The following is a 23,305-nucleotide window of genomic DNA, read 5'->3' as shown; positions in this document are numbered from 1 at the left end:
GTCGATAAAAAAAAAAGTGAATTTTTCCATTTACGTCGCGTTAAAAAGGTAATTTTCCCCCATCAAAGGGAAATTTTAGAGTTCAATTTACGGCAATTTCGAAATAACGCAGTCCATAATTTGTGCGGGAAAATCCCAGAATCACGTAACGAATACGTGAATGGAGTTATTTCTTGACACTGAGAAAAATCTAGGTTGCTATATTTAAGGCCTATGGCGTATACGTAAGTTGAATACAATCAAAATTTTCTGACGAAACACACAAATACATTATACAGACAACCTTGTTTTGTGTCCCTGCATCCACCATGAGCTTAAATCGCAGTAGTGAGGCTACGAGTAGACATATTAGATAACGCTGCGGTAATCTATGTGTGCACAAGCGTATTTTCTGATTGTGGAAGCTACTTGAAATTGTTATCGTGCGTTTTGTTTATTCACAAGGAACTTTTCAAGGTCACAGAGAAGACTGAGGAACGGGAGTTAGCTTTCTAGTTGAATCAGCATAGCTGCAGATACATGCAGTAGACGTAAATCGAGTTTCGTTTCGGTGATTAGGAATGAACATGAGTAAGATTTCAGAAATAACTGTCGGGCAACAGCAAGAAAACCGCCCACCCACGGGATCCACGAGACTGCATCGCTCAAAAAGAGAACTCCAAGTCCATCGACACCTTAGAAGACAAAAACAACCGCAACTGGAACGCGTGGTTTCCAGAAGAACGGGAATAGAGTTGGGATTTTGTCAGCAGGATGATGAGGTGGATTTCGTTACGTCTCCAAGTTGTCTTGATTGGGTTTATGATTTCTTCACTTCGCGCAAAATTTGGGGTTTCAAGCGTAATTATCAGGTGAGACCTAAAGGTTTTTTTTTTGTCACCTTTATATCTTCTAGCAGATCCAGGAATTTGTTTTTTTTTTAAAGGGCGGGGGTAGGAAAAATGTCTCCCATTGGTCGACAGATGGAAAACAATTAAGAGACTAGGACTGGGTTCCCATACCTTGAACGATCTAACAGGATCGATCCATCTCCGAGGGATTTCTGGCTATATTGCATTCAGTTTAAGCGGCTTACGTGCTACACGATAATTAATTCCCCCCTAGCAGCTTCAGCAGGCGTGACTGACATCTAAGCCGCTTAAGATGATTGCAATTAAGCGAGAATCCCCTCGGAGATAGATCGATCCGCAGTTAGTGCGGTAGGGTCTGGGAACAGTCCCAAAGACGATTTTATTATTTATAGGGCACAGGGGTGGAAAATTGCTTCGTTTGTCCAGTTTTTCTCGTATTCTTATTACATTATTATTATTATTATTATTATTATTATTATTATTATTATTATATTGGTATACAGGTGTTAGCTTTTCAACCTAATTGGCTGTGTCATAAGTAACAAAAAAGTCACCTGGTGTTTCCATAAGAATTCCCGTGTTTCTCGATATAGTCTTGGTTGGAAATTCCCTTTCGTCATGGAAGTCCACGTCTTTATTAATTACACTAATATAACTTTATTCATCATTAAAGCGTTTTACAGGTGCGTTTTATAGGATCTGTTCATGCGTATTTCACTGAAACCTGGGTACACGCATGTCTTTAACTTACGGGACGCGTCACGAGCTTGTATTGTTCAATCTAGATAAGGTCTGTGAGTGCAATTAAAAAAAAACTCGAAGAGCAAAAGAGGATACGCGATATCTAAAAAGTGTATGCTCAACAAAGAAAGAAAAGGGTTGGAGTGGTGTGACGGAAGTATCCTGAGTGCTATGTGAGGATTGACACTTAAGGCTGTATTCCCAGAGCTTTTAGATCGATCTATCCCCGCGGGGAGTCTCACTAGATTACTGTCAGATAATCCGGCTTAAATGTCCGTCCCACCTACTACAAGCTGTAAGGGGGTAATTAACGCTCGGCTGACAGCTATTTAGCGTGAACCCCCAGGGAGTTAGGTCGATCTAAAGTAGATCGATCTAGTCAATGGAAATGGGAGCTTAGAGAGCGTGTGAAAAAATTATTTGGAAACTTTGTCGCGTGAGAGATGAATCAGGTACGTACCTTTTATGCAGGTGTAAAGGGGAATTCCGCTGTGCTATAAATAGAACCACGCACGTGCTTTGGGAGGTCGATTACAATAATAAACAGGGTGTTGTCGTTTGCTATAATTGGCAATCGAGCCAGAGCGCCTGGGAAATTCAGTGCTTACATGTCACGAGATATCTAATTACAAGTGTTTTCCCCATATTGGAAAAAATTCCCAGTTTCAGAATTTTAGAACGGTTGAAGCATATTAACGAAAATACAAGGGAGGCGTGTCGCTTCCTAAGCTGTCAAAATAAAGATTCTAAGACCCCATTCCCACATCACCATCGGATTACATATATCAACCCAACTCTGCGGGGATTCTCGCTAAGTGCAATCAGTGGAATTAGCTTAATTGTCTGACACGCCTCCTTTAGCAGCTAGGGTTAATTATCTTTCGTGTTAATTGTTGTTAATTACTCTCTATAGCTACTCAAGGAGGCGCGTCATCCAGTTAAGCTGATTGCACCCCCCGAAGACCACCCCACGTAGTCCGGTGTTTATATGTATGACCCCGTTCCCACAGACCCATTCCCAGAGTTTAGATCGATCCAACTAGATCGACCTAACTCCTTGACGGTGCACGCTAAATGGCTGTAAGCCGAGCGGGTACGAAAGTTAATTACCTCCATACAGCTTGAAGTAGGCGGAACGGACATTTAAGCCGGATTATCTGACAATAATCTAGTGAGACTCTCCACGGGGATGGATCGATCTAAAATCTATGGGAATGCACCCATAGACACCATCGGTCTACGTGGATCGATCCAATTCCGACCCAGCTTAACTGAATGACACGCCTCCTTCCGACGTTAAGTAAAATGCAGAAAAGCTGGTGATGCAGGTGCGTTGGAAACAAGAGGAGGGGTGTTACTCAGGTAAGCTGATTGCAGTCATCGAGAGTCCCTGCAGATGGAGTTGGGTCGATCCACGTAGACCGATTGTGTCATTGGAAATGAGGTCTATGGGAATATTTCCTAAGATAAGCTTGACCAAGGAAGTGTATCTATGTAATTTCCATGGCTTGACCAAGGGCAGTAGCGAGCGGAAGAAGTGACACCCCCGCTCACCAAGCGACGTTGGCTAACAAGGAAGTTTACTTCGCCACTTCGTGGGAGGGGGAGGGGGGAGGGAGGACATCCCTGCCAACAGTATTCAGCGATTATAAACCTGGTTCGGTAACGTCCTTCGGGTCCTAGTCAAATCACTCCTCAGTTGGTAAAAGTAGTTTTCTTCCACGTCAACATTGTTTAAATCTGAAAAATTCCAGATTTTATTCGTCCTTGTGACCTTGGACTCTAGCTTGAGTTGTTTGTCTGCAGCACTCTTGTTTATGTTTTCTGGATTAACAAGCGTGCACGAGCACAGTAGTGACATTTAATTTTGAAAAAAAAAAAAAAAAAAAGGTGCGGTGTACTCGAAGCTGGAAATACCTAGGACTCATGTGACTGGGAAAACCAGAATGACATAGCCTACCCAGCATATTAATGTGCGCCACGCTCACCTTTGATGGTTATATAGTAAATGGGACGTCGGTGACTCACACCTTTTCATTGACAATAGAACCGATATAGGAGAGTCCATCGACGCTTTCTTCATAAACTGATAAGACTGTGTGTGTGTGCACTGTGAAACTGCATGGTTAATAAGGAAGTTCAATCGCATCTCTTCCTGAATTTCCAAGGGTTCATTTAAGACAGTCGACATTGCCACGCTGCTCTCATTGTAAACCTGGTGGGGTAACATACCAGTCGTGCCAGCTTGTACGCGGTGTGCGTGACTATTTTCCCGTGGTTTCATTTTGGATAGAGTTTCTTTTGTTATTATTTCTTAGTACGTTTGTACCACCGAAGGCAGTGTATTTTTCTAAAGGAAAAGGGCATCGGGGATAAAATAAAATGTCCCAATCTGCGTCTCGCAATCAAAATCGTCCAGGGAGAGGAGTAGCCCCACTTAGTCAACGACAGGGTCAGGCGCGAGGCACAAACAACCGGCAAATCAAGCGACATCTGCGGCGTCAGCCTCAACCGCCACAGTTGGAGCGAGCGCTGTCCGAACCGACGCGCCGTGAGTTAGGGCTTGCCAGCCGGAATGCGCACGTGGAGGAGACGGACGCAGCGCTCCCTGCCTCTTGTTTGGCGAGATTGTTTGGAGGTTTATGTTGCGGAGGGAGGGGGAGACAGCCAGCTGGTGGTGATAAGGTAAAGAGGGGAAAATTGATCGGAAGAAAAAGGGGATTGGCCTTGTCAAGTTCCCCTGAGTATCAGAGGTCTCTAAAAACTCTTATATCTATCTATTATCAGCAAGCCTCTGCCGTTCACTGTAAGGATCACAGTCGACCCTCACAGGTTGATTTTTCATTAGATATTCACGTATAAATTCACGGTTATTCTCTGTACTGCCTCAGCGAAAATGTTCGCATAATAATAACTGCGACCCTGGTGGCGGGTGCTTGTAAGGGGTCATCCATTTTTATCACCATTGTCACAAGTCTACAACCCGTGCGCTGGGAGGTGGTGGGGGGGGGGGGGGGGTAAATGCATTTCTGAATGGGGGAGAGGGTGCGAGAAAACGCTTCTCTTTGTAGACTTGTTGATAAAAAAAATGACGTTGATAAAAATGGATGGCCCCGAACTTCCTACTAAGTACTACATAGTAGCCCTGCTGCTACTGGACACGGTACACATAAAGCCACCCTCTACCAGGGCCACAGATTGATTTTTCACAAGATATTCACAGAAATGTCCTTAGATACATAGGCCCTACATAGACGGTCATTTGGTTCTATGTCAATTGTGCCTATTATAGAGGGTGCACATGAGTATATACATATAGTATAGGATGAGTTTTCATGGAACTCTTAAAACTCTTCGCAAGAGGGTCACTGCCACTGTGTAACAGGTGCTTTTAAAAATGGTACGTGGTAATATAATGGGGCCATTTTGTTTTCGCCCCCCCCTTCCATCCCCTCACCTCAGAATTTTGTAGTAATTATTGCGCGTATATCTCATTTACATCAGCCACGCACAGACTTGCTCTGTTAAAACAATGTACGTAAGTTCCCATAAATTATCTTTCCAGTTGGACTTTCACCAAGAAGCTAGAGTCCACCTGGTGGACGCCGCGGACACTAATCACGGCGCTCTCCTCATCAAGAGCTACAGAAAGGCGGGTGAGGCCATCTGGAATCATTTCGTACGGCGCTCCTTGGGAACGAAGGGCACCTTGGCAAAGAAACTGAAATTGAAGTAGGTCTTTTTTATCAAGCAAGGTTTATTAAGAGACGAAAGAGATAATGTTAAACACTTTCTGTGTGTTCTGCAATCTTGCTCTGAACTATTTGAACTGTAGTATGTGATAACACGCGCTCAAAGGGATATGTTTTCTCGAAAATAAAAGTAAACGCAATAATTAGAAAGTAGGCTACCTTTTTCATTTCGTGTTCTTCACCATTTAAGTTCCATTTTTCTCAAACCATTTAACTTCTAGTCCCCCCCCCCCCCCCATAGTTTCACCCATAGTTTGTTTAATTTGTTGTGTTTTTATTTCAGAAAATACGATCAAATTTTGGCAATTGATAACGACTTCACATCGACTATGACTCATGAAGAAGTCATCGCCCGCTTGCGGGACCTGATGAAAAAAGAACAAGTTATACTGGCAAGTAGTCCTTTACCCCTTTTTAAAAAAGATAAGGTGCAGATTTTCTTTCAGAAATATCAGCTATTTTTGTAGCAGATAGGTACACAGTTCACTCATAAGAGTTCATTCCCATTGAAACTATGAGTCTAGTAGAATTGCACTCAGAGAGAGTCCCCGCGGAGTTGGGCCGATCTACATAGACCGAAATTTTCAATGGGAATGAGCCCTTGGATATACCAACCAGAGATGCTCAAAGATCAATTGTTGTTTTTTGTTCAAACTTTCAGTACACCCGCCGTATGCTTAACTACAGAAAAGGGCAGAGATACAGAAAAATCACAGTGGAAATGACAGAATCTGGAACTGCGCGTAAGCATGCATTGTTGATGAATAAGACTGGGTTCTCATAAACCCATCCTACTGGAAGGATCGATCTAACTCCGAGGGGATTCTCGCTAAACTGCATTCAGTTAAAGCTGCTGAAATGTCTGTCATGTCCACTAAAGCTGCTATGGGGTTTATCAACTGCCGCGCACGTTAACACTAAATGCAATTTAGCTAGAATCCCCTCGGAGATAGAGCGATCCTGCTAGTACGATAGGGTTATGGGAATGGTCCCTAAAAACAAGTTGCAGTCGAGCGGTTTGATGATTTGTTCGTTGTCCAATTTGTTTTTTTATACACTTTAATAAATCATTATTTTTATTCAATTTGAAAGAGTTTATTTATTTCGTATATTTATTTTGTAAGAGCGGTTATTTTTAGATTTAACACGCACATTGTGTAGCATTTGCTTGATTCTAATTGTCCAGGGGAATCTAGGGTTTTACATTTATTTATTTATTTATTTATTTATTTATTGTGCCTTTAATCTTCAGGTGAAAACGAGCAAGAAAGACGTAGTAAGACGCCGAGGAGCACGTTGCTCCCCAAGGTAAAGATCAGTATAGTACATGGGAGCATCTGGACTCCTGACGGTATATGTATCGACGATATCCGTCAACAGGGGAAGAGAAAGGCCAAATTCCAGTGTACTTCAACTGACGACTACATGGAGAAATTCGAGGAAGATATTCGTGTCAGTCCGTTAAAATGCGGAGATGAGTCGTGTGAGTGATTCTCTCTCTCTCACACTTCTTACTCTTTCACACACACACACACACACACACACACACACACACACACACCGGACAGTCCAAGTTTGTTGATGAATTAACAATGCCCATGCATTTGAATAAAGATTGCTCTTGATAAACTCCCATTACTTTTATGATGATATTAAATATAACATTTAATTCTTTCAGACGACTTCGACGTCCACCAGTACTCCGGAATTACCAAAGAAAGGACCGTGTCCCTTTGCTATATGTTTCAAAAAGACCAAATAGTCACGGTGGACGAAAATGAACAGACCGTCGGTTTTAAGGATTTTGTAAGTTTAAATCCCAAACAGAAGTTTTGGGAAGATGAGAAGCGTTCATCATGGCTTCGATAAAATAATTAAAAAAAAAAAAAAGAATTAAGAAACCAAGAAAAACGTAAGTCAATTTAAAAAGATGAAGCAAACAAAACGAAAAGAAGTAAAAGAGAAATGTAAAAGTGGCCAGCTCAGCAGAAGGTCATTTCGCTCTGTCACTGCTGTACCGTCTTAATTCCATTGTCACCTAGCCATGTACATTTTTGGTCACATGTCACCAAAAGTCATATTTGATTTTCAAACAAAAAAAAAAAAAAATAAACAAACAAACAAACAAATAAATAAATAAATAAATAAATAAATAAATAAATAAATAAATACTTTATTGTAGGAGGACAAATCCAAGTGCGACCTGGAGAACCTGGATCTTCGTGAAGCAAAACCATGGCTGTTTCTGACCAGGAGGGTTCGTGATCGCATTCGTACATTTGAGTCCTTGAAATACCCAGGTATATAATAATAATAATAATAATAATAATAATAATAATAATAATAATAATGATGATGATGATAGGGAAATATGAACAGTAGATGAGGACAATTTTCAGTAATATGTAAGGCACAGGAAAGGAAATTGCCTGGTTTGGGGTCTCGTTTTGTTCAGTATACTGTTTCGTTATTTTACGTTGCTCTTTCACCACTTTCTAAAATTCTTGTATGTTTGGTACTTTTAGGCAGGTATGTCGCTTGCGTGAAGGCAAACGGTGTGTTTGACATCCTCCTTGTTGAAAAAAACGCAGAAAATCAACCTAACATAGAATTCCAACAGTTCGGCACTGATATTTGTCAACTAGACGTAAAATCAGATTCGGGGAGATCGTCTGCTTCGTTGTCGTCATCATCCGGTTCCTCCGAGTCGTCTGCGAGTCAAGCGCCATTTTCCAGCACCCAAGCGACGGACGACTTGAACGTGACAGAGAGTTCCAACGAAGTCGGGCGCAGAAATGAATCAGCAGCTGCCGCGCAGACGACCGAAATGGGGCTGCCCCGAGAAAGCGTTACCGCCAAAGTGAAGAAATGGCGCGCAAACAACTGTCCTTATGCGAGAAGTTTACTTTGGATGGAGACCAGCCTCTGAGGACTAAAGGGAGGGGATTTTAGTGATCACTTGTTATATATACGCTATACGGTACACCCATCAATAGTAATAGTCGTTTTATTCTGTGCTACTTCCCAGTAGGCCAAATCATTCTGTATGTATTTGTATAGATTTGAATAGTTGTAATAAAACTAAGTTGTTATGATTAGAGTAGAGAGCCTGTAAAATGTAACTTGTACATATTTTAGTGCTTAATAAAGATTACTGTTATTATTTCTGTAAAAAAGTTATCCACTTAATTGTTTACCCTTGTCAACAATGAACGTGTGGTATTCCTTATCCGATGTGTTTAGATTTCTAACGTTTTATCGCGACTCGTTCGTGACACTCCGTCCATATCAAATGTTTTAGCCCCAACAGATCTATCAGCCAGGCAAAATTGATATTAAAGTTCGTGAACAAGCGGCGACTCTATGCAAACAGGGTCGGTTGACGATATTTTTCAAACATACGTACACTGCTTAACGAGAAGTGAGATGCCCCCCCCCCCCAGTTTTATTTTAGGAGGAAAAAATGTCGGATCCATAGTGTCTGCGAGAGCAGAAAAAACAAAAATTAAAATTTGAAAAAGCTGACAAAAAAGAAATTGAAAATTTTAATCGGTTGCACTCATTCACCAACTTATCAATTTTGTCTGGCCTTACTGCAATGTGTGTTGGATTATATTCCCAGCATATAGTTCCCTTTTGTTGCAAGGATTGTATAGAAAAGGTAGTCCGTGTATTTTTAGAATGCGTCATTTATCTATTTAGTGACGAGTTGTTATTATTTTTTGTGAAAAGTTACCCACTTGTTAGCCCTTGTAAACGGGAAGGTTGCACATCCAGTTAGTTGAGCCTTTTTATTTATTATTATTTTATGACTCAGCAAAGTGCAAAGAAAAAGTGAAAATTGTTTCTAGTTATAATTGTTTCCAGTATTTTTGCTTTGTTGTTGTTACTCCTTTTATATTTTTGTTTAAGAGGTAAGTACTCATTATTTATACAGTACCATATAAAAATGCACACTAGTCAACAGTATGCATTTGAGGACAAGTGAGCCATTAAAAATGAAAGTGAATATTTGAGTCATGTCAGATGCAGACTTTTTGTGTAATATTTCCAGACCTATTTTACATCTCTTTCTGATTACTGCTGAATTCTTTCCATATTAGATGCTACAGCAGTTTAAAGCAATAATTATGGCACAAGTCAGAATTATGGAAACATAAGACAATATTTATGTATCAGTGACTTGACTCAAAACGCTAGCTTTTCCTTTCTTTTTTATTTTCCTTCTTTTTTTTTAATGACCCATGTACTTTGGATGGAGAAAAAAAATTCCAAATGCCTGCCACAGTATTGTAACTTCAATAATGCATTTATCACCACCTTTGCTAGAAAAGACTTTTTCTCAGGTGAGAAACTTCTTAACTGTAACTGGGGCATTTTTTAACCCAATAAGTATTGCATTTTCTTTTGAAATGTCAGGCATCCGACTGACAATAAAAAATTAGATTTATACAGAGAAAAAACTATGTATCCACCCCCCTCCACTCCAAAGTAGGGGTAGCTTAATTTGTTTACTTTTAAAAACCTGCCTATGGGCATTTCTTATGTAAATAAACATATACCTTGTTAAAAGTATGACAGAAGCATGTTCAAATTCATAGATATAGGTGCTGCATGGTTGGGGGGGGGGAGCAAAACCTTTTCCTACCACACCAATTTTAAGCACAGAATGCAAAGGGGGTAGGAGTTCTTAGGTCCCATTCAGAAGAGTGAACTAACTAGTCCGAGGGTCAAATATGGTGACCCACAATAAAAACTGCCATCTTATCTGCTAATAGACACTGAATAGATATCCTGTGGGGAAATATTCAATGGGTCAGCCATATTTGATCCTTGGACTAGTTAGTCCCCTATTCTGAATGGGGCCTTAAGGGGAATTCCTCCACTGACGACCCAACCATCTCCCCCTTTACTTTTTTCTGAATGGTTGGCACCTGTTAACGCCCCCCCCTCCTGTGCACATGAAAATCAGTTTTTGAATTGTATTGTAAAATAGTAATATATTACAATAACGCTTACCATTGTTGAAAATAAAAGTTGCTTTATTTGTAAATGTTACAGTGGTGTGTTTATGTTAAAGGGATAATAACTCTTCATATGAGATCTATATTTCACAATAAAAACCTTGTGAATAACTCATAGAAATATAATATATTCTGTTTTACCACAAAAACATCAGTTATAGCTTTTATTCTGATATCTGAACTTGTCTTTAGACCATGTGACCTCCATTGATGTCTATACTCTGTTAAAATCTCTTAAGAGATTTTAACAAAAAACCAAACTTTTTAGAAAAAAACCAGGGACTAACTTTGAATGTAAAAATGGATTCATTAACAATTGGTAAGTATGGGAAAATTGTTGTTTACTCCAGGAAAATTCATTTTTTGACCGAAACGAAGAGTTATTATTGCTTTAATTTCCAATTGCTGAGTCAGGTATATAAACTCTTCTTTGAGCTTCATAAAATGGCTGCCATATTCTTCTTTAATTATTCCCATACTGTAAATCTGGTCCTGGCCAGTTTAGACTGGGTTCCCACAGATTTTGATTGATCCATCTGGTCCGATCTAACTCCCTGGGGGTTCACGCTAAATTGCTGTCAGCTTCCAGGAGCCGAGCTTGCACAAAAGTTAATTACCCTCTTACAGCTTTTAGTAGGCGGGACAGACATTTAAGCTGGTTTATCTGACAGCAATCTAGTGAGACTCCCCAGGGGGATAGATCGATCTAAATGTCTGTGGAAATGGTCTCTAATACATCTGATCAATGCAGTCTCTTTTAAAATGAAGCAGTACAAGACGCTTCAAACATATTCCAGATTTTCAAATGTTATAATTTAAACAGGACCTTTTTTTAGGCAAAAAATCAAATAAATCTGATGAGACTACCAATGTTTCTGTGCATCATTAGAAATGAAAGAAAGATAAATTTGTACATTTTGGTGCAAAATCTAGACTGTTTCGGCATCTCTCATGTTCTTTTCTCACCAACGCCTCTGGTGGAAAAAATTGAGAAAAATAAATAAACCACTTCTGAACACTAAAATACCACTTCCCACGTCGTTACAACAATTCATTAATTAAATGACAGTGTAGTTCTTTTTTCTTCAGTCAAGAAGAAGCTATCTTATCTTCAATTTCTGCTCCAAGTCTGTATAATAATTCTTCAACTCCAACACACTACTTTCATACTCTCGATCCAGCTCAACAGATTGGGCGCTCATGTCATCGATAAACTCAGACCATTCCGCTGCACGCATTTCCCTTCCCTGCTTCAGAGTTTCATCCTAGTAACAAATTAATAAAAACTGAAATTACTTTTAAATGTATTTTTACTGGCCACTTCTTTCTAACATGGCAGGTCTGTGGGAGGTGTGTGTGTGTGTGTGTGCATGTGCATGCATGCGTGTGTGTGTATGAGAGAGAAATTCGGAGTTATTGTGTGTGCAAACAAACCTGGCTTTTTTCTTTGCCAGAGAATGTTTGTTCTGAATCTAATTTTAATTTAGTACATTTCTCAAGTTAGAGTATGTAAAGGGGTAAAGGGGTCCACTGCGTCAGGAAAAGAACCTGCCCCTTTTGTTTAGGGCTTCAGACCTATATCATAATGGTCAATTCCTTCAGATTAGTTTAAATGCTCACAGTAAATATTAGTTTATTTTGTAAAAATTTCAAGAAACTTGCATTTTCCATCTTTTGCACAATCCCATCTACCCAAGTGGATGTATAAGTTAAAATGAATAACCCAAAAACATAAAGCATTTTCTAAGATTTAGCATTTTCAAACAATAACACATTTTCTGATTCATAATACAGTATGAAGGGACCTCACTTTTCAGAACTTCTTAAATCAATATTTTCAAGCATTACTAACATCACAATTCTTTGGAATGTATACTTAATTCATTCTGTTCATATTTGATAACTATAAGAAAAGGATGTTTCTTACCTGAGATAAATCTGCCTCTTGGGTAGATATCTTATTGCATATTTCTATTGCCACATTCACTGTAAAAGGTAAGGATTTTTTATATGGCATACATAAAAGCAAAAAGAGAGAAAGTTATTTTCTTTCACACAAACCAAAGCACCTGAAAAGAAAAAAATAGATGTCTCCCCTGAAATTAAATAAATAAAATGATTATGATGGAAATAAACTTCTGAGAGAGAGAGAGAGACACTTACATTTCCCAACTACGTCAGAAACATGTTTCTCCATTAACTGTATTGAAAGGGGGATCTGCGTCTGAGCTATGTCTTCCAAATTTTTAGATGCCTGACTCAGCTGTTCAGTATCTTTTTCTCCACCATGCTTCTCCTGAAAATTTTGCATGATGCATATTAAACAGTTTATAGAATGCTTAAAACCAAGTAGGTGAACTTATCAAGGCTATATTAACACTGGCTTTGTTCATACCCAAGTGAGCCACCACCCGGGTCACCGCTCAAAAATGGTGTGCACTTGACACTATCTCAACACAATATACTAGTATGGAAATGACTTATCTTCATAAACAAACCTCAAACTCTTTCACGAAGAAGTTGATCTCTGCTGACACCACTGGCTTGTGGTCGAAGAGCCTAGCATAGATCTCATGGATGTCTGAAAAGAATGTCACAGTTTCATATGTAAATATTGAATTAAGTTGTTGGTGGACTAGTTTCATAGTAGTAATATCGTATGTCACCATTTACACCATTTATGCCATTTACAGGGATGAGACTGTATATCGTTTAGTGAAAAAGTAGGAAATATGGTGTAGGATCCAGGGGGCCGTCTAGGACAAAGATATTTTGGCTCCCAAGAAGTCGAAAATCTGCTGATATTCAGAAAAATCTCATCCCTGCATTTATCTATACCAGTTTTAAAGATGCCTTGATCAAGGCTGCAACAAACGATTTTATTTTATTTTTATTTCTTTTAACTACAGAACAGTAAATCTAAAGACTACTGTACTGGTACTGTACCTATAGTGCCAAATTTGTAGGATATACAGTGTATAAGTGAGTCATTGTCATAGTTAGAAAGCATTAGTAGCTACACTGTAGACTAGTCTAACTGTAGAGTTAATTTTATTTTTAGTGGCTATTCTTCCTCATACAGTGTACAACATGCAATATTTAATGCTGGGTAGGTCGATGATGATTGTTCGTGCAAAGCAGTCACCAAATCCTAGTATGTCGAGTTTTCTGCCTCTAGCAGTTCTACATGTTAGGAAATCTTTAAGAGGTATTTTAGAATACGATTCTTTGGCTGTCATATCAACAGAGTATGCATGAAGTTGTGTACACGTACATGTACCAGTACAATGTAAATGTCGCTGTCAATGTCATCCAGAAATGACAAATGCATTAACGGTGACATGCAGTCGCTTGACACTGTGGCTCTTGTTTTATTCATGTTCTTTCTACCATAAAAATGAACAAATCAATGTACATACCTTTGATCAACTTATCTGCTGCCATTTTCGACAAAGTTTCGCTTATAGACAACGCATAAAAGATCTGCCAGTTTAGGCCATGACGGTGTTTACAGCACGTGATATCACTAGGTCAAGGTCGAATATCACTTCTCTTTCACCCTGAGAATCAGTGTGCTTTTGGCAGCACTTGAATTTTATTCACATTATTCACAGTAATTTTGTTAAACAGGGCGCTCCTAATGTTTTTTTTCTTTGGTAGTTCTATTTCTTTCCGTACATATATTATCCTTCTACACCACAAATGATTAATAAATGTAGATCTAATGTTTATCTTACTTGCATAATATATTTTATTCTATAAATTATTAATCATGTACGTATTGTACAAGTACGTTATATCTGCCCATTTATAACACCTGGCCATTTTCTTTACATCTATTTATCATTTTATTTATATTATTTATTTTTATGTAGTCATTATATTTATTTTTATGAAAAAGCTTATTTACTGGGGTACAAGTTAATTCATAGATATTGTATCACAATTGATGATATGCATGCAGTACATATAAATGGTTTTATAATGTAGATCACAAGACATACAGAAAGCAGAGAGAGTGTAGGGATTTATGGATGTTAATGCCATTGAGGCACATTTGTTACTTTATTTTATACACAAAAGTTAAATTCTCAGACAAGGTGTTACACATTTACGGTTATTTCATCTTTCAAATATTTTGCAAATAAATTGGGTCTTCATATTGATTTAAATTATTTCAAAAATATTTTAAATGCTCTTATTTAACAGAAAATCTACAGTCAGGCTTTCAGGCAAGAATCTAAGTATACTAACATTTAAATATATAAATTGTTTTACAAAAAAAAAAAAAAAAAAAAAAAAAAAAGTGTAGGATCTTCTTCTGCATAGACCTATCGCAAGACCTGTTTTCTGACCAAAAAAGTAGAACAATCTCAGCTTTGTCTTCTTAAACTTTATTATATAACCTCCTCATATTACCATAATATAAATTCTGATCTTCATAATAAAACACATTAACAAGGATAATGTACAGAAGCTCCTGCACCAAGGGTGAAATAAGGAAAAAAATACAGCTCAGAACAATATTGTAAAAGCAATAGCCTATATTACACAGTCTAGCTTAATTGTTGAAAATAAATTGCATCAGCTGTGCAGGTGCACAGTGCCAAAGATAAACATTTCTCAAACACTTTTATTCCTCATCCTTCTAGATCCTCTAATAAAAAAATAATAAAACAAAAAACCCATAAATAAATAAATAGTCCACCTAATTTGCAGTGAATACCATAAAGAATGTTTTCACACCCAAGAACCGTAAGCCATACTTGTACTAAACCCATTTCATTACCATCCCTACCCCCACTTAGATAACCCCCGCGTTGCAGAGATTAATACAACTCACATCTCTATAACCCCAGTCCCATAGAAACTATTGTTCAACATAGTTCAATCCAACTCTGCGGAGACTCTTGCTGAGAGCAATCAGCTCAACTGAATAACACACCTCACTTTCAGCATATTAGTATAATCATAAGCTTTTTCTGTATTCTACTTTATGCCAAGAGGCGGCTTGTTAATCTGTTAAACAGACTGCAGAGTTGGATTGATCTACATAGACTGAAGGGGTCTATGGGAACAGGACACCATACCAGCATGCCTCTGCCATTTCCAATTAACTCTGAAACTCAGGGTCCAAATACAGGGCCGTATGTCCTTTAAACCAGTTGCTTGATACAAGGCCATATATTCTCTGAGATCTCTTAGACTGATGCACTGACAATAAAATGCTTCAGAATATAATATCTGTTTAAAGATGAAAATATGTCAGTTCGTTATGTATAGGTGTTTAAACACAAACTTTATTGAACCATTACCACATCTAACTGATCTTTAACATCTTAATGTGACAGTCTACATGCAATTAGTATTGCATTTATGACTGATGACACAAGTTGGACCAAAGTCAGGTCAAAAATGGCCTTGTGTAAGCAGACCCAGAGAGTACCAAGTCTGGGGAGAATCTGCCCCATTTCAATTAAAAAAGCATGGCCTTGAAAAACTTTGGAAATTTTAATGGTAAAAATTCCAAGTTTGAATCCGTCCCATTTTATTTGAAGAAAGCACAGTTTTGAAGCACTTCTCAACCATTATGCATCAGGACAGTTTTACTGCCGTAAATGAACCACTGTCTTTTCTCGACCGCTGCGCTTCACGCTCCATCTTTTTGCGCTGCTGTTCTTGCTGCCTATTTTCCCTCTCGATGCGACGCTTTTCCTTCAAGACAGCATCGGCCTCCCAAGACAGGTCCTCCCCCTCCCAACCACTCTCCTCTTCTTGCCATTCATCTAGATCTGGGCTCATCTAAATAAATAAATATTTAAATAAATGAATGAATGACTAAAGAAATGATTGAATAAGTTACTTCATTCACATCTGGTTTTCATCTAGATCTGGGTTTATTTTAATGAATGAATGAATGAATGAATGAATGAATGAATGAATACTGCACTGTATACATTTTGTCATTTCAATGTATACATATATATGGCTTTTCTTGAAAAAAATTTAATAATCCTCAATATAACATGAGAAGGGATGTTACAAAATCCAGAACTAAAGAGGTCTATACTTTAAGATTAAAAACAATAAAATCAAGATCTGTTTCAAAATATTAAAAAATATGGAATCTGACAAAAATAAAATAAAATAAATAAATAAAGACATTTGAATTTTTTCGTGTCCTAATATACAAATGTTTGACAAACTCAAAATCCTGGTTTCTTTTCTATAATAACAATAATATTATTACAATAAAACAAGTTTCTTACTTGTGTAGGAATAACAGAATTCATAGCAAGCCTGCTGGACATATTTCCTCCACTTGTATAACTGTAATCTTCTCTTTTCTTGACTAAAATCTGAGTTAGAAAAAAAGTTTCAGTTTTGTGATTGGCATTGCAGTTAACAAATTAATGTAAGATGCATGAAAGAAAATAATTCTCCTTCAATGTGTATCATGATTAAAATTGTTAAATAATCATAAATGATCAATCCACTTATATTACAACATTCTTCACAAAAACACTTTAAACTTTAGTAAATATTTGCATTTTCTTTTGTTTAAATTAAAATATACTTATGTCTAATGGTAATTTTGTATCAAGTTGCTTTGAAAATTTTAATATAACTTCCCCTTGACTTCCTCAATTAACTTCCTCATTAAATTTCCTCACTGAACTTCCTCAATGAACTTCCTCATTTTTACCACAAATATAGAAAGAAACTTACTTTTGCAGTTTTCTTGACCTCTGGGGCCATATCAGCAAAATAGTCCGGCTCTGGCTCTGGTTCTGGCTCAGGCTGGTTACGGTTTCCATAGTAACCTGCATGGTTACTGTTACTATAGTTACTTGTTTGGTTTTTATTTGCACTGGTGTTGGTGTTTTCTACTCCCCAGGAGTCCCAGGCCTCCATCTCCAAGTCAGCCTGGAAAAATAGAATTGAATTGAAAATGACATTATCAACAAGATTAGCAAGAGAGATTTGTTGAATAAGTATATCATTTAATGCAGAGATGCAAAAATCCTAAATAATCATGGGACTTTTATCATTTTTAGCACTCTAAATAATCATAGGACTTTTAGCATTTTTTAATGTTTTTATGCTTCTGTTCATTTTTAACATTAGTCACCATTCACAAACACTTGGTAAATGACTGAAGCATGACATCTAAATACATATCCTCATTCAGAAAATGTGTACAAGTTGTACTCCGTACATGACTAAACTGATTTTTGTCTTTCACACAATCCAAGCCTAAAATTCCATCTTACACACCTTTTTTTGACGTAGATTGTGATCATATTAAAAAGTTATCGATTCAGACAGTTAAGTTGATTACATTGACTGTGCCTTAGCAAGTGCCACACTGAGATAGAGCGATCCCGCTAATACGATAACTTCTATTCTGAACGCAGCCATGGAGATGGATTGGAGGTGGAGGATGGCTCAGATATTTACCTCATTTCCTGGCACAGCATGAGTGACATCTGGTGGCGATGGATAGTGATTGGCTAGAGGCAGAAGATTCCCAGAATTTTTCCGTCGCCTAATTTTTAGAAAACATAACAGTCTCTTTCCAATGTTTATAAAGAAAAATATGAAAGCAGACAGTTTTTTCCACAGAACTGTTATTGCACTCATTCTTTCTGGTCCTCTTCTTCTTCTTCTTAGAAAAGAGCACTTTGCAAATCTGACATCATAGCATGTAACTTCTTTTAAATATAACTTTGAAAAACCTGAAAAGAGAGAAGAGAAAATGAAAAACTTGAATTACTTCTGTTTTTCCCCTACGAGTGGATGCTTTTTTGTTTGTTTGTTTGTTTGTTTGTTTGTATCAATGAGAAACAATAGATTAATCTTAAAATCATTCATGTATTAGCTCTAAAATACTGAATATCCTACTGAATATGTGTAAACAAACAGTACTAACAGTGATACCGGTAGTTTCCTGTTTCACTTTTGTTTATGATTACATTCGCCAGTGAGCAGGCCTGTAGCCAGCAATTTAAATTGGGGGGTTCGTTTTCTGAAACAGTGGTCCCTTTACCATAAAATCTTCATGTACCTAGATCAAATTTGATCCAAAGTGGACCTTTTCCCAGCAAAAAGGGCGGTTCTTTTGAACCCCCCAGACCCCTTCTGGCTACGGGCCTGATGAGGGCACCATTATGAGCACTGCCAGGAAAACTACACGTGTCAATTTCTTTTATGCTTCAGTACCAAAATAAAAAAAAAACACCAATTAGAGATACGTGTGCCAGAATTAAGAAACTGATTATTCTGTTGTAGACTTGTGTCTAGAGAAAGAATCAAAGATTAAAAGAAATTAAATTAATTTTCGTAGAACACTTCTCATTTGTCAGACAGAATCCAATAAAAAGGCGATCAGAATATTCTGTCCTTTAAATACCACGATTTCGCTGGTTAATATTGTAAATATCGTAGTGGACAAATTTTTATCATACAATCGCCCCCGAAGGGTTTTCCATAGGACCATACATCACAAGGCGAGATCGTACGCATAGACATTGGAATTAACATTGAATTAACATGACATTTTAACAACCCTTAGTATGCAGTTCAATTATCTCAAACGTATATACTATTGGCCTACTTTTTAATGTTGCAAACATCCAATTATCGGTCATATAATAAATTAAACAAGAGTAAAACACGTCTTACCTCACTGACTTAATTTACTTTCGTCCAAGTTGTCGATAGAGGGAGACAAGGGAAAGACAAGCTTTAGGATTCTCGGAAGCTATTCTTGGATCGATGTGAAATATTTTTGAAACCTTTCTGGATATTTTATTCAAAAGAATCAAATTTATGTAGCAACAACAACAAATAAAGGAAATATTTATGCGCTGTGCAAGTTATTTAAAATCTACACAATTTGACTCATATCTCCTCTTGTAAGATCTCGTAAAATCACGCGGTCTTTGTTTGGCTTAGAAACCAAACAACTACCATATTGGATAAGGGGTATTGTTTTCGTCCAGCTAAATTTGGTGCCATTTTGCCGCAGTTTTTGTCAAGTCAGGTGTAAAACACTGGTCGTGGGACTCAATAGGTACCCAAGAGTAGATCAACGGCTTACAGGTTTTAATTATGTACAGGATTTGAAGAAAAAGTCCGTCGAAATAACGTCACATCGTTTTAGTGGATCAGTCGAACAGACAGACATGACAGTAAGTATTTTACCGTATCTTTCCTTCTTTATTTTTTAAACTGTGCAGTCAGTTGTCAGTTCAATTTTTTGGGTTTATGCTTGCTGTCTCCTGAATGATTACAAACTAGGATGATTTCAAATCTATTGACTATTATGGTTAAAACTTCTTTCTTTGTCTTTAATATTTACATAGTTTAATTCTGAAACTGAACAAATGTGATTAATCGTGCTCTAATGTAGCACATTGACTCACTCTTTTTTATTTATTTAATATTGTACTGTACTTAATGTAAAACCGTAAGCAACATTTATAGAACAATTAGAAGTGCTAGAACTGGCAGAATACAGTAGAACTAAAAAGTACACTGTTGTGTGCATTCTACTTTCTACTTACATCATTCTAGAAAAAGCATGCATGTGGCTTTAGTGTCATTGTGGGTCTGATTTAAATACTTACTCTCACTTTGTTCAGAGCCCCAGAGAAAAGCTGCCCTCAGTGAAGAAGAAGAGTGGAGAGGAGGATGATGGACCCTTGGCAGAACCCAAAGAAAAGTTTGTCCCGAGAAACTGGACTACATTTAAAAAACATGAAAAGGAACTGAACAAGCTGGGCCCAATGGCCAAAAGCAGATACATGGCTGTGAGTTGATGTAGAATTACTAGAATTTGTAGATTGATACTTATAGAAATCCTTGCACTGTTGTAAAAAAGGAAGATGTTCTGTGTGCCTCCGCTAGATAAAAATGTCCTCCTTTTTTTACCCTACCTGCCATGAGTTATTGGACCTCCTAGTGATACATATCCCTCGACATGAAAATTAAAAATAAAATCTATGGTAAAAAAATCTATGCTAAAAATTGAATATTTTTATAATCTTTATTTACATATGTTTTTGTTTTTTTGACAACAATTAGACAAAAAAAGAAACATGTTCACTTAATGTATGAGGTTATTTTTATAAGTTAATGCATTGTCAGTTCTTTTGATGGGGAGCTACACATGAGATAGTCTATAGTTGTTTTAGATATCATGTAAAATTTTAATCTAAAAAATACCTTTTATCTTTATGACATTGTGACATTGCATTCCATTATGACGTCACAGTAGGCGGCCTATACCCTTTATATGACATCATACATACAATTGTGACATCTTGTCTCATTATGACATCATAGTATATAGTTTAATATACCTTTTATGACATCATACATGCTATTATAATGTCAGACCAACACTAACTGATAATCCCCATCATGAACTGTTGAAAATTTTGTGGCATACCTTAATTCAATGTCTTGTATAAAATTGGAAAAAATGACTGAAAATTACCATGTAAAATATTTACAACTAGTTAAAACTAAGACAATAGAATTTCAAAGTAAAATAAGTATAAATATGAATAAGTACAAAACTATTTGTTGACAAATAATATTACCAGTATCAAATTTTTTCCATGCATAATATCACATCCATTAAATTTAAAGGCTTTATATAGTGCACTTGCAATGGTTGCTTATATTCCAACAAAATTAACCAATAATATTCTTCAAAATGATATTGATAATGCAAAGAAATGTTTATTCAAAAGTTCTGATAAATCTTGGAAAAAGTGGTTTAAATTTTCAGGTAATTACTGTAAATGCAATGTGCCTATTCACACACCAGTTTAGTTGTACCAGTTGTTAAATACTGACAGCTTTTATTTCTGTTCAACAGTATAATTGTATTGAGCTGATACTGCTATAATATTAAATCTATAATAATGTATTATATAATTTCCTATTTTTCTATTATTTAGTATGAAGAGCCTTCAAAAGACATCCTTGCAGTAAGAGAAAAGACTTTGAAGCGACTCAAGGACTTGAAGAAAGATTATGAAATGTAAATATTTGTAATTTTATTCTTTCATGGTTAACTTTGTCAGTTTACTGATTTTATATGTTAAGTGAATAATGTAATGAGCCGAAATACTTCGTAAATATACACGAATGCACTATAAACCTAAAAATTTATCATTGCAGTCAGTGTTTGTGCAAAATAAAATAATAAATATAAAAATAAATCACAAAAGAGATTAGACAACTAGTGTGGCATTAGTTAGCAAATTGCATTTTTTTCATCTTTTTAACACTTTTTCTTATTACAGGAATCATCCTCCTGTACCAGAAGAAGTTATTATTGAAAAAGACAAACATGCCAAGTTAATAGGACAATTAAAGTGAGTGCAAATGTTGATATATTTAATATTTTTTCTTGTATTGCCTTTTTGTTTTGATATGATTTAGATAAAGAAGTAAAAGTTGTTCATTTAAAAATTGAATAGGGACACTTTCAAGGTAAGAGCTAAAATTTTTCATGTCCGACTTAAAAAAAAATAAATTGTTTACCAAGAAAAAAGAGGAAATAAACATTATATAGATAAACCTAATCTTTGTTGTACATAAGCTCTTATTTTTGCTATTTTTCTAGAGCTGCAGAAGCAAGAAACAGACTGAGGATAATGAGGTTAAGATATTCAGCCAACAGGGTAAGTTACCTTTAAATTTTTCTTTCCGGACAGATTTAAAACTCAGTAGACAGGAAGTATATGACATATATATACATAAATTCCAAATTTTCAATGCCAATGTACTGGTTTATGAAATCAAGCAAACATACAAGTCATCAGTTGAAACTAACTGCATAAAACAGTCATCAAGCCAATGCTACACTTCATCTCTCTGTAAATGAAAATATTACGTTTTCTATCTATACTGTCTGTGAATGAAAATGCTAGACTATCAGTCAATCTCTATAAGTATTAAATTGCAATATGCTGTTTTTAATTCTTCCAGGCCCAAGAAATCAACCACCTGATCTCGTGTCAGCCTACAGCCATTAAAGCAGTGAGATTACAAGCTCTCGTTCCTTCCAGTGCAGAGAGGAAAGATAAAGGGGACAGACTAGATAAACTACAAAGACATAGGATAGAGTCACTGTTAGAAGACTCAAGGGGACTTTTGACCAACAGGCTAGCTTGAACTGACAATTACTATCAGTCAATTTTGGAAAATGTTTGTTGGAGAAGCCATGAAGGTATTTTATATACCAAGACATAGAGCGATTAAGATTGAGAGTTGAAATGCTGGAATGGCTCTTGAGACCAACAAAATTTTCTATAAAATTTTAGTGACCAAGAGATTGAGATGATGTTACTGTGGTTACCCGTGATGTCACAGTTGCAGGTATGATATCATAGAGGACATGTTGGAATACCTATTGTGATGTCATAATGAGATGCGATGTCATAATAACATACGTGATGTCACAGATGGAATATTTGTTGGATTTTAACTGCCAGACAAATCAAATATTGATGCTGATGTTTTGATATGGGACTCCAGGCATGCACAGATGAATATTGTTTAAGTTTTTTTTTTCATTCAATGGAAAAATTAGAGGTGCTATTGATATTATAACAAAGAAATCTTTTCCAGTAGGGTTGATAATAAGATATCAGCTCCAGTAAATATTTGCCACAGATATCAAGATCAGTATATTTAGTGAAGGGCATGATTAAAATTGAGGTGAAGATACTGTAATAATCATTGCCTACAGATTTGTCCTTATGTAATTCAAAAATTGTTAATGATGATATGTATTAAATAAATATGAAATATGTTAAAAAAACTGGACTTGCTACAAACTTTATTTGTAAAATCTTTCAGTAAATTGGTAGCCATTTTAATAAGTTTTCAAATAATTTTTTTCTTTGGACAATGC

The 23,305-nt window shown here is 36.6% G+C and overlaps 4 protein-coding genes across 5 annotated transcripts; 2 read left to right on the top strand and 2 right to left on the bottom strand.

The window, feature by feature from the left end:
- The first annotated feature begins 538 nt into the window (after positions 1-538).
- LOC106166605 (uncharacterized) lies at positions 539-10,402 on the top strand. 2 transcript variants are annotated; one of them, XM_013545238.2, is made up of 8 exons: positions 539-851; positions 5,158-5,324; positions 5,628-5,736; positions 6,006-6,087; positions 6,597-6,827; positions 7,023-7,150; positions 7,527-7,644; positions 7,870-10,402. In XM_013545238.2, the coding sequence occupies exons 1-8, from the start codon at positions 561-563 to the stop codon at positions 8,271-8,273; spliced, it is 1,530 nt and encodes a 509-aa protein (XP_013400692.2). In that variant the 5' UTR covers positions 539-560; the 3' UTR covers positions 8,274-10,402. The 2 variants fall into 2 exon arrangements, with proteins under 2 accessions (XP_013400692.2, XP_013400691.2); XM_013545237.2 differs by lacking the exon at positions 539-851 and adding an exon at positions 3,516-4,277.
- A 1,040-nt stretch (positions 10,403-11,442) lies between these two features.
- Positions 11,443-13,926, bottom strand: LOC106166608 (biogenesis of lysosome-related organelles complex 1 subunit 5-like). The gene is made up of 5 exons (XM_087018925.1): positions 13,788-13,926; positions 12,867-12,949; positions 12,532-12,664; positions 12,296-12,354; positions 11,443-11,633 (listed from the first exon to the last, which is right to left on the bottom strand). Exons 1-5 carry the CDS (start codon positions 13,810-13,812, stop codon positions 11,469-11,471), a joined length of 465 nt encoding a protein of 154 aa, XP_086875051.1. The 5' UTR covers positions 13,813-13,926; the 3' UTR covers positions 11,443-11,468.
- An 815-nt stretch (positions 13,927-14,741) lies between these two features.
- LOC106166609 (receptor-binding cancer antigen expressed on SiSo cells-like) lies at positions 14,742-19,116 on the bottom strand. Its single transcript, XM_087018924.1, has 5 exons — positions 19,054-19,116; positions 17,830-18,107; positions 17,098-17,295; positions 16,638-16,727; positions 14,742-16,170 (listed from the first exon to the last, which is right to left on the bottom strand). The coding sequence occupies exons 2-5, from the start codon at positions 18,010-18,012 to the stop codon at positions 15,964-15,966; spliced, it is 678 nt and encodes a 225-aa protein (XP_086875050.1). The 5' UTR covers positions 18,013-18,107; positions 19,054-19,116; the 3' UTR covers positions 14,742-15,963.
- Positions 19,117-19,313: 197 nt separating this feature from the next.
- On the top strand, positions 19,314-23,217 carry LOC106166620 (protein LKAAEAR1-like). Its single transcript, XM_013545258.2, has 6 exons — positions 19,314-19,562; positions 20,016-20,183; positions 21,342-21,424; positions 21,690-21,761; positions 22,013-22,070; positions 22,378-23,217. The coding sequence occupies exons 1-6, from the start codon at positions 19,557-19,559 to the stop codon at positions 22,561-22,563; spliced, it is 573 nt and encodes a 190-aa protein (XP_013400712.2). The 5' UTR covers positions 19,314-19,556; the 3' UTR covers positions 22,564-23,217.
- The last annotated feature ends 88 nt before the right edge of the window (positions 23,218-23,305 follow it).

The sequence above is a fragment of the Lingula anatina genome, chromosome 8 (genome assembly GCF_051362555.1).
Source record: "Lingula anatina isolate TDL-2025a chromosome 8, LinAna3.0, whole genome shotgun sequence".
Classification (NCBI taxonomy): Eukaryota; Metazoa; Brachiopoda; class Lingulata; order Lingulida; family Lingulidae; genus Lingula; species Lingula anatina.
This window is presented reverse-complemented; position numbering and strand designations above follow the sequence as displayed.